At 40.1% G+C, this 15604-nt stretch overlaps 1 protein-coding gene across 3 annotated transcripts in view; it reads right to left on the reverse strand.

Moving 5' to 3' along the window:
• The window catches only part of NSMCE2 (NSE2 SUMO ligase component of SMC5/6 complex), a 228874-nt gene that overhangs the window by 135947 nt on the left and 77323 nt on the right, over positions 1-15604 (reverse strand). For all 3 annotated transcript variants that reach the window (XM_019643451.1, XM_019643450.1, XM_019643452.1), the window contains exon 4: positions 8501-8654. In XM_019643451.1, the coding sequence (XP_019498996.1) occupies positions 8501-8654 (154 nt within the window). The remainder of the gene's footprint in view (positions 1-8500; positions 8655-15604) is intronic.

A 15604-nucleotide genomic window follows, 5' to 3' on the forward strand; every position in this document is an offset into this window, starting at 1 on the left:
GGTTAAGAGCTCACTCAAGAGTTTGAGCTCTGAGCAACAGCGGTTTGAGTCCCGGCCCAAGCTGAGCAGCCGCTGAGCTGCCAACAGGTGGCAGGGATGGTCAGCTTTAAAAAAAAAAAAAAAAAGTTAGACAAAAACGACCTGAACTTTTCACCAACAATCCATGACTCTTGCATCATGACAATGCACCAGTTCACACGGCACTGTCTGTGAGGAAGGTTTTAGGCAGTAAACAAATAACTGTATTGCAACGCCTTCCCAACTCACCTGATCTGGCCCCCAATGACGTCTTCCTTTACCGAAAGATAAAGGAAATATTGAAAGGAAGACATTTTGATGACATTGAGGACATCAAGGGTAATATAATGACAGCTCTGATGGCCACTCCGGAAAGAGTTCCCAAATTGCTCTGAAAGGTGGACTAGGCGCTGGCGTCGATGCACAGCTTCCCAACGGGAGTACTTTGAAGGTGACCAGAGTAATATTCAGCAATGAGGTGTGTAGCACATTCTCTAGGATGAGTTCGTGAACTTAATTGTCCGACCTCCTATACTTACCAGATGAGCCAGCAATCCCAGGCCTCAATGTTTATCCAAGAGAAATTCAACTTATATTCACATAACAACCTGCACCTGACTGACCTGACTGTTTCTAACAGCTTTATTCATAATGGCCCCAAGCTGGAAACTGCTGAAATATCCTTCAACTGGTGAATACGACTCAGCAACACGACGCAACAAGCCGATGACATTAGCAACACTATGGATGAATCTCAAGTGCATTCTGCTCGGTGAAAGACGCCACTTAAAAGGCCACATACTGTATGATTCCAAGTGTGCAACATTCTGGGAAAGTTAAAACTACGAAGAAAACAAAACAGTGGTTGCCAGGGACTGGAAATGGAGGGAGGTGTCGACTACAAAGGGGCACCCATTATGCCCATCTAACAATTACAAAACTTAAATCATTCTAACCTCAGAAACTAGTAACTTGGCAAGATAATTACTTTCTTAAGTATGATGTGCATAGTCCCCAGGACACTTATTATTTGGTCTTCGTATTCCAGGTTCAGGCTGCTTTCTGAGTACAGATGGCATCACACTCTCTCAAAATAAGCCACCATGAGAGAAACACCCATAGATCACAGTTTGTGTTTAAACTTGCTGCTGACTCATTTCTCCCTTGATAACTGAACCTTTTTTTCCCCCTAATAACTTTAATTATAGCCATCTCTCATTCTAAAGCTTCCCCTTTCCTTGGGAACATATTTGTTATCCTTGTGACCTCCTGACTGTGAGACACTGGGTGACTATGTCACCTCCAAGATTCAGTCTGCTAAAAACAGAACCTGCACTTTTCATACATTTCTCTCCTGCACATGGGTGTCACGGACATTAAGAGAAAGGGTGTATGTGCATGGGATTATTGTTGCTATGCTTGAAATAAATTTCATGGAAATTGTTCCAAACTTATAGTAAATGTCCTACTGCTCTCTGCCATAACATAGCAAATGTTCACACTAGAAATGGCATTCTTAGGCACTATTTACTGAATTTTTTGGTATTGCCAAAACTACAGGATCTGGAAAAGTAGAACCTGGTTTTAATTCTGCCTCTGTAACTTACTTTGTGACCTTGAGCAAACCACTTACCTATCATGAGTCTCACTTCTTTATCTACAAAACGGGGCTACAACTACATGTTTTTCGAGATGCTACTTTGAAGGCAAGACAAAGCACACATAAACGACTAAATAATGTCTGATACAATTCCTACTCCCTGATCTCCGAATGGAAGTGACCAGGCAAGAGAGCCTCTCTCAGCCAGGTGAAGCAGGCTCCCCTCAGTATCACAGGAGCCCCCCAATGCAAATCTATGGGAGACCCAAGCAAACTGTTCACTACTCAACAGCTGACAAATCAATTTTTCACTGATGAATGAAATACTTGAATTGAGAGAAAAGAAGTCCATGTGGGAGTATTTTCAAGAGATGGTGTAGGATATACGGGGAACGGCATGAGCTTTGGTGTTACCCAAGCCGGGCTGTGAAGTTCAGTGCTTAGGGAAGTTATATTACCTCTGTCCGCATATTTTCTAACCTATAAAATGGATACAGCTATCCTGTAGAGTTGTGAGAAATCACCAATCGCATATATAAAGGATGTAAACACCAGACCCTGTACATAGGTGGGCACGCAAACAAACAAAGCCTGTAGTGATTCATTAATTCAACAAACACTCTTTAATACCAAGAGCCAGGCCCTACACAAAGACTGGCTGTTACTTTTATTATTACCGCTTTCCAGAAGGACTAGGGCAAACCTAAGGCGAAGGCAGAATAGATGGGCGTCGTTACTGCTCGTCTACAGGGCATGTAGAAAAGCTCATTTCTCACTACCAAAGAGCTATAGCTTAAGGCCTTGACTAAAATTCCAACATGACACAGAGTTAATCGAATTTGAATTATATCATTTTTCTTCACTTATTCAATTATTTATTTGGTACCCCAATCTGCTTTAAAATGTAAAAAAGTTTCTGGAAAGGAACAACTTTATCAAAGAGAAGAGGGATAATAGTTACAACTCTCCCAATGCCCTGTCTCGATCGGTTATAAAACTGAAATCATGCTAAGTTCAGAAATGAGTAACTTGGCAAGATCATTATTTTCTTGTTTTCAGGCATCTCCTGTCTTCCAGTCCCACTGTTTACTAGCTTTGGAACTGTGAGAGTATCACTTAAGTTCTCTGAAGCAGCTTCATCATTAAGACAGGAACTGCACCATTTAGCCTCACTGATGGAACATAAAAACATACGGGACCGATAACTGTATGGGGTGCGAAATACAAAGAAAGTAGAAGGGAAGAAAAAGACACAGAAAAGAGTCAGACGGATGCTGACTCACACAAGAGGGAAGAGAGAGGCAAATACACAAAGGATAAAAAATTTGCATAGGGCAGACATTTCACTCAATGAGTGTTAAGTCCTCACGCCAGGGATGCAATCCAACCTGAAAAAGTCAGTCTCTGTGGGGAAACTTATGGTTTTTAGCATTTCCCAACAATTAATGGTCATCCAGCAAGTGAATGGTGATGGCTTCATCAGCCTCACAAAGGGAAAAGGAAGAGCAATCGAGGGCCCCCGAGATGATACAACTGTCTGCGGAAGGCATGCAGCAGGACGCAAACCTCCAAGTCCCTGTCCTGGTGGAGCTACGCTGCAGTTCTCAACAGATGCTGAAGGAAACAGAAAAGCAGCCCACTAGGAACAGACAAGTGAAAGTACTTCATGTTCCTGAGGAACTCCTATTTAATGGGATCCTTTAGGATAATACGCACGTGAATGGCCACGCCCTGTTTTCCGGTTTGAGATCTAGATTGAGCATCCTTAAAGGAAAGGTACACAGTTCATTGGTGAATCCATATAATTATAAGATTACAGTGTAAATTCACACACACACACACACACACACACACACACACTCCTTGAATACAAATGTCATTGTCACTGAAACTGATTTCTAAGTTTTAGTCATGGATTCCAATATCTCCATCTTATTTTCTGCACAGCTTACCTATGGCCTAAATACACTGTTAAATCTACGTGAACATCTTCAGATGAGCAAATCTGCACTTAAAAAAAAGCATGCTCTTTTCTCCTCTTAACATTGAAACGTACCAACAAAATTATATGTCATATTAGATTATTTTAATACTAAAGATCTCAGATTCACAGGCAATTCTATTTTCGGCCACAAAGTGAAGCCCTTATTGAAGGTTTCTAAGTACCAATTCTTGTGTAAAGCCCTCAATTTGTGCCTTGCTGAGTGGCACTAAAACTTCTGAGGCCTGCTAATCATACAATAGGCAAATGAGTAAGGACACCAGAAAGACAGCTTGAGGACTTGAGAAAGTGTCTATGCAGAGGTGCCTGCACATCCAAAAAAAGCTCTACTGATGTTAAAACTGTAAGAAATCATTAAGTTGTAATAGTGGAGACAGTTTAAGTAAAAGAGGCAAGGAAGAGAGAACATTACATGAACATATTATTTGGATAAATTGAAATAATTTCATCCAAAAAAGTCTGGATACATCTGCCTTAAACCAAATCATATTGTTTAGTTCACAGCTTGGGTTAGTAAGAACATGATGACCATTTAGGAAAATGGAATTCTTTTCTGTGAAATTGTTCCCTAATTCAGTTGTTATCGCTGCCACCACCTTAGTCATCTTCTCCAGAAGCATAAAAATGATCTTCAATCAATCTTGATTTGTATGACTCTAAGAATTATTGGGTTGCCGGAAAAGTCATGATGCATTTTTGCAAAAAAAAAAACATAGAAAAAATACATCATGACTTTTCCGACAGCCCAATAGAACTAAAAAAAAATGGGTGCCATTGGTAGGGAGACCAGGCTATATTTTAAGTGACTCAAACTAAGGTCTTCTGGCTGCTGAGCTCAGATTCTTTCCACTGTGCTATACTAGCTCTTTCTCAATAATAACGTAAACCTAAAGTAAGCTTTCAGGGTTTGCAAAGAGCCACTATCTCATTTGCTCATGGTTCTAATCCTGAGAGGTAAACTGGGGCAGACATTATACCTCTAATATATAGGACACTGGGTACCAGGGGTAAAATGATTTGTCCAAAGAAGTTGAGTCTACTGCGTGGTGATACCCACAGGACACAAATAACTACTGCAGTGCATCTGTTACGTTTGCATTCTAGGGATGGTAAATACCAGATATCTATACTGACTCTTTCCCGCCATAATCTTTCAGCACACTCTTTCTTGCTGGGCCTGAACCCAGCCTCAGAATCTTCTGGAACACTTGCCTGGCAATATTAGCCACCCAGATAAAATCTGCGTTCCTATTCTGACTCTCTTCATTTAGGTCCCACATTGCATAACATTTGTTTCTGACTTTCTTTCTTTGCTTTTGATTTGCTATTTGTTATTAATGGGTCTCCAATGATTTCATGTTTGTATATATTGTCTTCTCCAAGTACCGGGACTCTATTTTTTATTTATCGCTGATCACCAACAGCAATGATTCCTATACGATAGGTGCTCAAAGTATTCTGAGTGTACCATAGACAGATGTATGGTATTTATGAAAAAAATCTCAAGTTAAAAAAAGGAAACCCAAAAGCAGAAACTGCCCTTGTTCCTGATTATGGTTTAGACCAGGAGGTCAGTAAATTTTTTTGTAAAGAGTCAGATAATAAGTATTATAAGCTTTGTGGTTCAGATGGTCTTTGCTGCACCACTCAGCTGGGCCATTATAGTGTAAAGCACCTACAGACAATATGTAAATGAACGAGTGTGTCTAAAATCCAATAAAACTTTATGGACACTGAAATCTGAATTTTATATAATTTCACACATCACAAAAAATTATTCTTCTCTTGATTTCCCCCCCCTCCCCCCAACAAATAAAACTTGTAACAGCCAGTCTTAGTTTGCAGGCCATAGAAAAAGAGGAGGCTGTCTGAATTTGGCACTCTGGCCTAGTGTGGTTCTCAAAGTGACAATTCCTGGTAGTCTGCAAGATCCTTTCGGTAAGTCCAGCTACCCATGTGTGAGGCCAGATTTTCTGCGTGTACTTCAACCAAAGCAATGTATTTTAAGAGGCTGCATACAGAAGCAAATACAAGGATCTAGCTGCCTTCTATTAAGCCAGAAATCGAAGAGATTTGCAAAAATGTAAAATAATGCCACTCTTTTCGCTAATTTTTCTTCATGTTATATTTCATATATTACATGATGCTACTTATGTGAACAGGTAATGGATTTATTATTGAATTTTAATGGCTTACTATTTTTAAAATTCCCCCATGTTGATTTCTAATATGATAAATGTCAAAAGCTATAACCCAGGTAAACAAAAGTTCTTTGGGGGGCCTCAGTAAGTTTTAAGAATGTAAAGGGATCTTGAGAGCAGACAGTTTGCGATGAGCTGCTGAGGACGGCTGGGCTGACCCATTCCCGCCGGTTGAGTGCGCCCAGCTGGCAGGCAGGACACCCCCTCAGGTCCACCCACCAGACAGACCACCGACGTCAGTCTCCATCTTGACTTCCCCCCACCTAAGAGCTTCATGGCATTTCTTTGATTGGATCCTGATTTGGTAAAACTTAATCGCATGCAAGTTGTGTTCTTGCACAATCAAGTTGGTGAACACATGGTGGTTATTTTCATGAAAGAACCCTTCCGATATGTGCAGACCATAAAAAACGCTTCAGTCTTTATTTTGCCAAAATAGGCAACTTGAAGCAAGTATCTCTCCTTGGCTTGTATTTTCCAATCTTAAAAAAAAACAACAGAATTATTGTAATTCCTTGCCTCCATGAGAACACACCTCAAACAAACAGATTTCACTGGCTCCTTTATAAATCATAGTCCCTTTGACTTGCCTGCACAAAAATTGTGGGAGCCTAGTGCTAATCACCATCCTCACAGCAGCGTTAAATCTAAAGAAATAAAATGCACTAGGCATGGTGGAAGTTTAACTGACAGTGCTAATAATAATGTGCTAAAAATTACATTTTGCAAGTAAGGGATACACATCTTTGAGAGAGTATTAATATTTTGCTTGTTCAGCTATTTGAGATTTAAAAGAATATTTTAGGAGAAATAAAAGGGAAAGTTCTCTTAATTCCAGTGTTACCATATATAGGGAAACCTTCTATAAGGACGCATTTCTTTCAATATAAATTTACTTTTTCATAAGGTTTAAGCTGTCCAGCCACATGATGTGTACTGCTGGCTTGGGGAATCCTGCCCCCTACCCAATTTTATAGAGAATTAAACAATCATTATGATTTCAAACATTTATTATTTTGTTGAATTGAATAGTATTAACAAGAAAGTGTTTCCACATAAGTATATGATTTTAAAACTCCTTAGAGTTTTTTCTTATGGACTAATAACTTTGTCATCAATAACAAAGGATTGAGAAATTTATACTTTCGGATATTTATCCTTCAATCTGTATTATAAAATACCTACACTATCAGGAATTATGATCAGAAGTTAAATTTGCTATAATTTTCTAATTATTGGCTCCAAGTAATACAATAAAACACATTTGGCTATTTTGACCAACACCAAAACTGAAATGCACTAGCATCTTGAAGATCAGAAAGCCATTAGCAAATTATTACCTGTTTGGGGATTATTACCCATTTGGGGGAACAGTGCAAATTATATCAGAAAGACTTCAATAGCTGTGATATTCAGAGAAGAACAGAAAACAGACTTAAAACGTGGGGAAAATGCTTACTGTATAAATCTACAGTAAAAGCAAGTCTCACCATAATTGCAAAACATTCCCAATTGTGAAACTTCACTTGTAAAATCGACAGAAGTAGCTTCCTCAGTTATTTTTTGAGATCTCAGCATCAATTTAAAGAAAGTGCTTATATTTAAAAGAAAGCCTATTTCAAAATATGAAACCCTATACTCACTACAAATACGGACATAAAATAAATTTGTATCTCAGATCATACAACATGCCTCCTGTGCCATGTCTGTGTAAATGAAAGTGATGTTGAAACTTAACCGAAAAAAAGTAAAGTTATTTGCTTCATTATTCAATTCTTTAAGCAATAAAATAACCTTAAGCATAAAAGAAAGAATGACAATTGATGCTAAGGTAAAAACAATCAAATTACATAAACTTGTTATGTGAGTTACATGGAAAAAGAAAGGGAAAAAATGGATACATGTACTTCACTGTGTAGAAAAGGAACATCATTTCTGGCAAATACTGTCTACAAAAAGTTTTTTGTACAATAAATCATGTTCCCCACTCTCATTTTTAAATCAAAATTATGTTAATTAAAAAGCCTGAGTTTAATAAAGTTGACTAGGAAGGCAACAAATTTCAAAATCACATGGAATTTATACTACCACAAAGATAGTAGGGATTCGTAAATTACGTAAATGCTAACCGCTATGCTGTACACCTGAAACTAATATAAAATAATTCGTTTGAATGTCAACTGTAATTGAAAAATTAAAAAACGATAGAAGGGATCAGTAGAATTTTGGTTCATATTTAAGAAGAAAAAAATAATCTGAGAAAACATTGTTCCTACTATTCCAAAGCAACAAAACTAGAATCAAAGTATAGTTATATTAAAGCTTGGCACAGCAGTTTAAAATTTGAAACACACCCTTGTTATTTTAATAAAATAGTTTTCAGTTTTATTTTATTTTGCCGATTCCCTCCCCAGCAGTGGGACAACACAGTGTAATTTTCTGTAGCTTGTGGGGAATTTTCTTAGCACTTTGTGGAAACTGTTGGTTTTCAGAAACGGACAGGCTGATTTGAACCAAAAATTAGACAAAACACAGAATTGCAGCAACAATAAAAAGCCATTTCGCAAGAGGGTCAAGCCAAGCAGATAAGCAAACTTTATATAAATCAACTTTCTGGGACTGCTCAAGTCGGTTCCCTAATTTCAAAAAGCCAAAGCAAAGCAAAGCATGCTGACTTACATTGCTTCTTTAGTTCTTTCAGCTGTTGTTTAAACTGTACAAATTTTTCATTATTTTCAAAGTCTGCATCAGAATTCTTATTCTGTAAAGCCAAAAACTTCTGTTCCACTAATAGTTTTAGGTCTGGTATTTTTTCTGGACGCTCTTCTTTTACCTGAGGAAGGTAATAAAATTGTCTCAGTTAAATGTTAACAATAACATGGTAATATTATTTTTATATCTCATTTCATTCAAACAAAAATATAATGAGGTAGGAGCGGCCGAGTGGCTCAGTTGGTTAAGAGCGGGAGCTCTGAGCAACAGGACTGCCGGTTCAATTCCCACATGGACCAGTGAACTGCGCCCAAGCTGAGCTGCCGCTGAGCCACCAACAGGTGGCAGGATGGCTCGGCTGGTGAGAGCACGTGCTCCAAACAACAAGGTTTCTGGTTTGACTCCCGCATGGGATGGTGGGCTGTGCCCACCCGCAACTAAGATTGATCACAGCACCTTGAGCTGAGCTGCCGCAAGCTGCCAACGGGCGGCCGGATGGCTACTGGACTTGGGAGCTGAGCTAGCTGCGCCCTCCACAACTAATACTGAAGGACAACAACTTGGTTGTCCCCCTTCCCCAATTCCCCAACACCGTTCCCCTTCCGCAATTCCCCAATAGAATCTTATATATGCAGAAAGCAGAATCCCGCCAACAGAGAACCAAAGAGGTCGGGGCTTGTTCCAGCACCGACTGCTGGTAAACAATGGAGGGCTCATACATCGCATCCATTCATCACTTTCTTAAACTACCCTTTCAGTGCCCTACTAATGCGGTGCCTCCAGACAACTACTGGAGGACAGCCTCACAGCAGCCCAAGCCCTGTGTCCTGCACTTCTGCAGACACTGAACATCACCACTTCCTGCTTTAACCCAGGTCTGCCCCACCCCTCTCCTCCTCCCCTTGTGGTGAGTCCATCCTTAAATTCTCCTCAGCACTCCTCCACTCTGACCCTCTGCCTCCCTAGGCGAGGGTGGCTCTAACTTCACAAAAGAAGTTGAGACTTTAACCTTGAACTTCACCATCTGCGGCCACAACGAGGAACAGGTGCCCCCTATTTGGTGCAAAGCTCAACTCTCAGTCTTCTTTTTCCTCCCAATATTTTATTGTAAAATTTTCGAAAATGTGGAAAAGTTGAAAGAATTTTATTTTACCATTCACCTACCTCCTAGATGTCACAGTTATGTTTTGCTATGTTTGCTTTGTCACGTATTTATTCATCTATCTGTCCCTCTATCCGTCCTCAACCTTGTTTTTAAGTTTGTTCTTAATTCCATCTTCTTCATCTCCATCAGAACAAACTTGCCTTCTCTTTAAGCTGTGGCCTCCAAAATCTTTAAATTGGCTCTTTACTTCCATATTTAAAAACAACCACCCTCTTTAATCCCTTCCCAGTCCCCCAGCTATTTTCTCTTTATTGGTCCCTTCAATCACTGGCCTTTTCCTGATGCCCCTGCCACCAGGCGAAATTCACCAAAATCTCCCTTGTGCCCCAATAGGCCTCGGACAGATTTCTTCCACAGCCCCGGTGATATTCAATTGCACTTATTTTTATATGTTTCTTTCTCCTAATGAAATGTAAACTCTTTGAAAGATGTCTGATTTACCACTGTGTTGCTAGCACCTGGCACATAGTAGGTAGCACTCAATATATATGTACTCAATAATTAATTTCAAACAAATTAATCTTATATACTTACCCACCAAAACCCATAATTTATCCACTGTTAATATTAGCTGAGTATGCCACGGAATTTCTGAGCTGGAAGGCAATTTAGAGATCATCTAATCTTAATATCTACCCACCTTCTCCAACTTCATAAGTAAATAAAATGATATAAAAAGAAGTTAAATGACTTACCTACTATCTTCCAGTTAGTTAGGGGCAATGCTAACACTATAAGATAGATAGGAAAAACTCTTGGTTTTAGTTCTGGTCAGTGAGATATATTTCTGATCTCTCTGAATCTGAGTACCAAGTATGTGAAGTCAAAAGATGATGTGCAGGGGCCGGCCGAGTAGCGCGATGGTTAAGAACTCGCTTGGGATGCCAGAGGGCCCCGGTTCGGATCCCACATATGAGGGCCAGTGACACTGCCCTCTACAGCTAAGATGCTGAACAACAGCTCAACCTGGAGCTGGGCTGCCGGGAGTCGCCGGCGACGGCGTGGGCTGCAGTCCCTGTGGCAGTGGGTTGCCATGGGCTACCGTGTGTAGCCAGCAGCCAGCGTGAGCGGCCAGCAGCTGCAGTGAGCGGCCGTCCAGAAGCCGGCGACTGATCTGCCTCACCCGGGAAGAGCGCAATGATGGTGCCAACTTGGGCCAGTGAAGCAACATCCTCCACAACTAGACTGAAGAACAAAACGACAGCAACTTGTCTGTCCCCCTTCCCCCAATTCCCCAGCACTGTTCCCATCCCCCCAATTCACCAATAAAAATCTTTAAAAAAAAAAAAAGATGACGTGCAATTTATCTGCTTAGATTACCCTTTGCCATAAAGGATTATATAATCTTGTTTTGCTTAATTGCTATGCATTTTAATTAGCTAAATAAAAAATGAAAATTAAGCATAAAACCAAAATGCCTAAATTTGTGTTTATAGTACAGAGTGAGGAATTGGCTGTGTTCTCACTGTACTGATGAAACTCCACCAGTGCTGGATCTGCCATCAAAGAGGGTTGTGAAAAACACAGAAGAGCTTTAAAGGCAAGTCTTATATGTAATTAAAAATTTTAAATAAGTCCTGTAAGGCTAAAGAACCAATAATGCTCAGTTTGGAAAAGTGAAAGTAAGAAAGGCAATTTTAATAATGCCATGTGTCTCAAAAATAAAAGCTCTTATACATGAGGTATCCTCGACTTCTACAATCGATAGAACAGGATGCAACAAGTTCAAAATCATGGCATGAAACTTCGAAGTAGATACAGAAAATAAATTATGAGTTCTTAGAAAAGAATTATAGTCTCTCTTTCTGGATTTATAAAATAAAATTGACTCACATCCATATGAGATGTTAATGGTAACATTACAGGCAGGCATACAGATGAAACTTCTCCAAGTCTTTAATGAGTCTGAAATTATTATTTAATCTGGGGTGATCAGAAAAGATCCGATCTGAGCAGATGGTCAGTAAATGCAAATGGTCTTTCCCAACAAAGTCTCTAACCTACTCAACACACGTAATTTCCCTAGTTCAAATGCAACCACTGCTGAAGAGTTAGACAGAAAAACGGGGTGGCAAGGAAGGAATGGATGGCAGAGGCATTTTGAGGTTAGCAACATGGCAACCTGAAATATGACTAGGAAAACCTAAATAAACCAAATTTAGTGATTCAGAGTACTTTAGTTCCCCACAGCCAGAACCTCAAGAAAACTGCTGTAAAGCACATAAATTCGTAAATGGCTTCTGGAAATTCGATGCTGCAGTCAACATAGCTATCCATTGCAAAGGGAACTTACTGTACTCTATCAAAATGAGAGCCTGGAAAATAACAAATTCATTGTCTGTTTAAATCAGTGCAGTGAATGGGGATTAACTACATTTTTAATGGTTTCTTGCTTAGTTTGTATCTTCAAGAGAAACAGACACATAATCCCAAAAGGGAAAGGAAAATAGCGGTTCGTTGGGTAGTTCACCATACATGTTATCTAGTCTGAAAAAGGGAAGGATGGTCCTCTCTTCCTAGGACGAATTTAAAATACCTCTTAGAATTCTGAGATGGGAGGAGAGGATCTGTTAGATCCTGTCCAACCCTTTCCTAGAGATAAAGTCCTTAGATACAGGACTTAAAACCTCAGTGGGTGTATTAGTTTGCTAAGGCTGTCATCACAAAGGAACACAGACTGGGCGACTTAAACAACAGAAAGGATTCTCCCACAAATCTGGAGGCCGGAAGTCTGAGACTAAGGCGACAGCAGGGCTGGTTTCTTCTGAGGCCTCTCTCTTTGGCTTGAAGATGGCTGTCGTCTCCCTCTATGGTCACATGGTCTTCCTTCTTCTGTGTGTGTCTGTGTCTAAATTCCGTCTTCTTATAAAGACACCAGTTGTATTGAATTAGGGCTCATCCCAATGACTTCATTTCAACTCAATTACCTCTTTAAAAACCCTATCTCCAAAGGCTGTCACATTCTGAAGGACTGGGGATTAGGACTTCAACAAATGACTTTTGAGGCAACACAACTCAGTACTGGGTTAATGGATTTTTATAACAGGTTATAGATGATTAACCTTTATACCATTATAATTTTAAAATGATAGAAACTATTGGGTTGTCGGAAAAGTCATAACGCATTTTTGCAACGAAAAACATAGAAAAAGTACGTCATGACTTTCCCGACAACCCAATACTAAGAAGTAAACTTAGCAGACGCCATGCTTATAGTATGGGAATTTAACAGTGCCCTTGAGAGAGGAAAAAGTCAGGTTTTTATGCCCCACCCACTTACCCGTCAATGAGCGCCCTCTGTGTGCTAAGCACTATAGCTTAGGAGAGGAGATCAGAAAAGTCAATTGGGAGCAGGTGGTAAATAGCTCTGGGAGCCAGGCTATGGAAGCAAGACCTGACCTGATAGACAGCAGAAAAGACACCAAAAGATTTTAAGTAGTAACATAATAATACCATGAGAATTTTTTTTTTAACGATTACTACAGTTAAAGCACATAAATGCATTACAGACAGAAAGAGAGAAGGAAGTTATTGCTGTATGTTAACTAATGACAGAAGGGCTGGCAATTTGGTCACAACGTATTGGGTCGTCGGAAAAGTCATGACGCATTTTTGCAACGAAAACCATAGAAAAAATACGTCATGGCTTTTCCGACAACCCAATAAATGTTATTTTTGAAGCAGAATGGCTGAGTCTTTTTGTGAGAGGAAGACCAGGGTTGACGATGTCACCAAGATATTCAATATTTAATATGGGCAACCAGTTAAACAGCATTTTCTTGGGAAAGAAGGGGGCGATCTGGAATGTCGATATAACATCTAAGTGGAAAGATCTAGTAAGCGGCTGGAAAGACATTTAAAATGAGAACATGGGAGGAAAAAGAAGAGAGAGGGAAAAGCAGCTCTAAAACAAGCAAAGAAGAAAACCGGGAGTGAGGAATGCCACCAAAGAAAGGAAAAGAAAAATGTCCTTAAGAGAGATGCTTGTCTTTTGGGGAAAATGATACAAGAGAGCTCAAGTAAGATAAGATTTAAATTTAATTATTAGGCACTGGAACTATTTATCTGTCTCGACCTACTAGCCTGCGACGCTGCTCTGAGGCAAGGATTATTCCACTGGTGTCTACTGTGCTGCCTGTTATACAGTAGGTGCTCAAATGATGCTGATGAATGAGTGAGTCACAGGGAGGCCAATTCATGCTGCATTGAGATGAGAAAAATAAAAATGAAGGGCGCTCTGTGTGAACAAGCGAACAAAGTCTGGAGGCAAAGAAGACGGGCAGGAGATCATGGGAGAGAGCTAAAGGGACTTGTGGATTTGCACAGAGGGTAACAGTGGCTTGAAGTGAAGCTGATATGATGGCGGAGAAAGAGCATCGACCTTGGGATCAGACAGATCCTGGTCCACCCTATGCATGGGTCTTGGGACAGCCCTTCTAGGCCCTGATCTCTCACCTCTTAATTAGGAATCGGGAACGCCCACCTCAGTGCTGGGAAGACGCCATTAAATCATGTTTGTATTTAACTTGGGCACATAGTAGATGTTAAAAAAATTTTATTCTTCTCCTCCCAACTTGAGCCTTTAACATGGTTGTGGACTAAGAAGAAGCCGGTGGGAAAACATCAATCAAAAACACTAAGAGAAAGCGAGTCACAGATTTCATTTGAGAACAATCATTCAAGTACTAGGGTAAAAACTCGAGAAGGACGAAGACGCCAGCTGGGCAGGCACAACTGAGTCTTGAGCAGGTGTCATCAGGAGTGCCACAGCGCTGGGCAAGCAAGGCTCAGAGCAGTGGAGACAACAGGAAGTGGTGAGGGCTCTGCTGAGCACACACACGAGCCCCAGGTGAGAGGAAGCTGCTACACAGCTCCAGCTGGCTGCTGCCTCGGGGGACAGCAAGCCCTGTTTTTAAAGTTGTTTTACAAAGTTAGATTTTTGTGTGTGTGTGACACATTTCCTGGCTTTTAAAACAACGTATATAGTCCAAACACCACATCAGACTAAAGACCATGAATTTGAAAACTCTGTTTAATGCAAACAACATATTTGGGACATAAAAATAAAAAGTACTTTTGTGATCCACAGTATTTGGGTGGTCTAGTGCAATTCCCAGACTGCTACTTCAGGGATGAAATGTGGTCCTTTCACACAAGACAGAATCATGGAAAAAGATGGGTGTGGGGGAGAGATTCCATTTGACATGCTTATCCAAAGTATTTATGATTAAAAACTCGGGCTCTAGGCTTGAGATTACACACAAGGCTCTGCTAACTAAGAGAATGGTCTTAGAAAAGTTACTAAATGCATCTACCCTTAGTTTCCTCCTCCCGTGTAAATAGAAAATAATATTTACCTCACAATGTTGCTGAGACGAAGAGGTGAAATGAAGCAATAAAGCACTGAGCTGTCTGTCATAGAGAATATTCAATAATGAGTAACTGTTATTGTAGTTATCATATAGGTCTCCAGGGTGCTTGGATATACAGGTCTGCAGCTCCACAAACTAACATGAAAATACCCACCACATGGAGGAAATCAGTCTATCGATAGATTTTAATGGAGACCGTGGAAACGGATGGGATTACCAAGGGGACTGAATACTACATAGAAACTAAACAACGACCAAGGATAGAACTCTTGAGAGTACCAATTTATGGAGCAGCTGCAAGAGTCTAAAAAAGAAAAAGTACAAGACTAAAGAAGACAGCCAAAAGAAAGTGTCCCAAAGTCTGGAAAGAAATGTCAAGATCTGTCCAATGCTACAGAGAAGTCAAGCTAACAAGCACTTGAGAAGTGTGCGTTGGACTCAGTGATTGGGTCACTGGGGCCTTTAGAAAGAGCAGAGATATGCGCTCACTGCTGACTCCATAATATCCGGATCTTCGTTTAATGAATTGTTTCA

This window comes from Hipposideros armiger, unplaced genomic scaffold (assembly GCF_001890085.2).
Source record: "Hipposideros armiger isolate ML-2016 unplaced genomic scaffold, ASM189008v1 scaffold_78, whole genome shotgun sequence".
Classification (NCBI taxonomy): domain Eukaryota; kingdom Metazoa; phylum Chordata; class Mammalia; order Chiroptera; family Hipposideridae; genus Hipposideros; species Hipposideros armiger.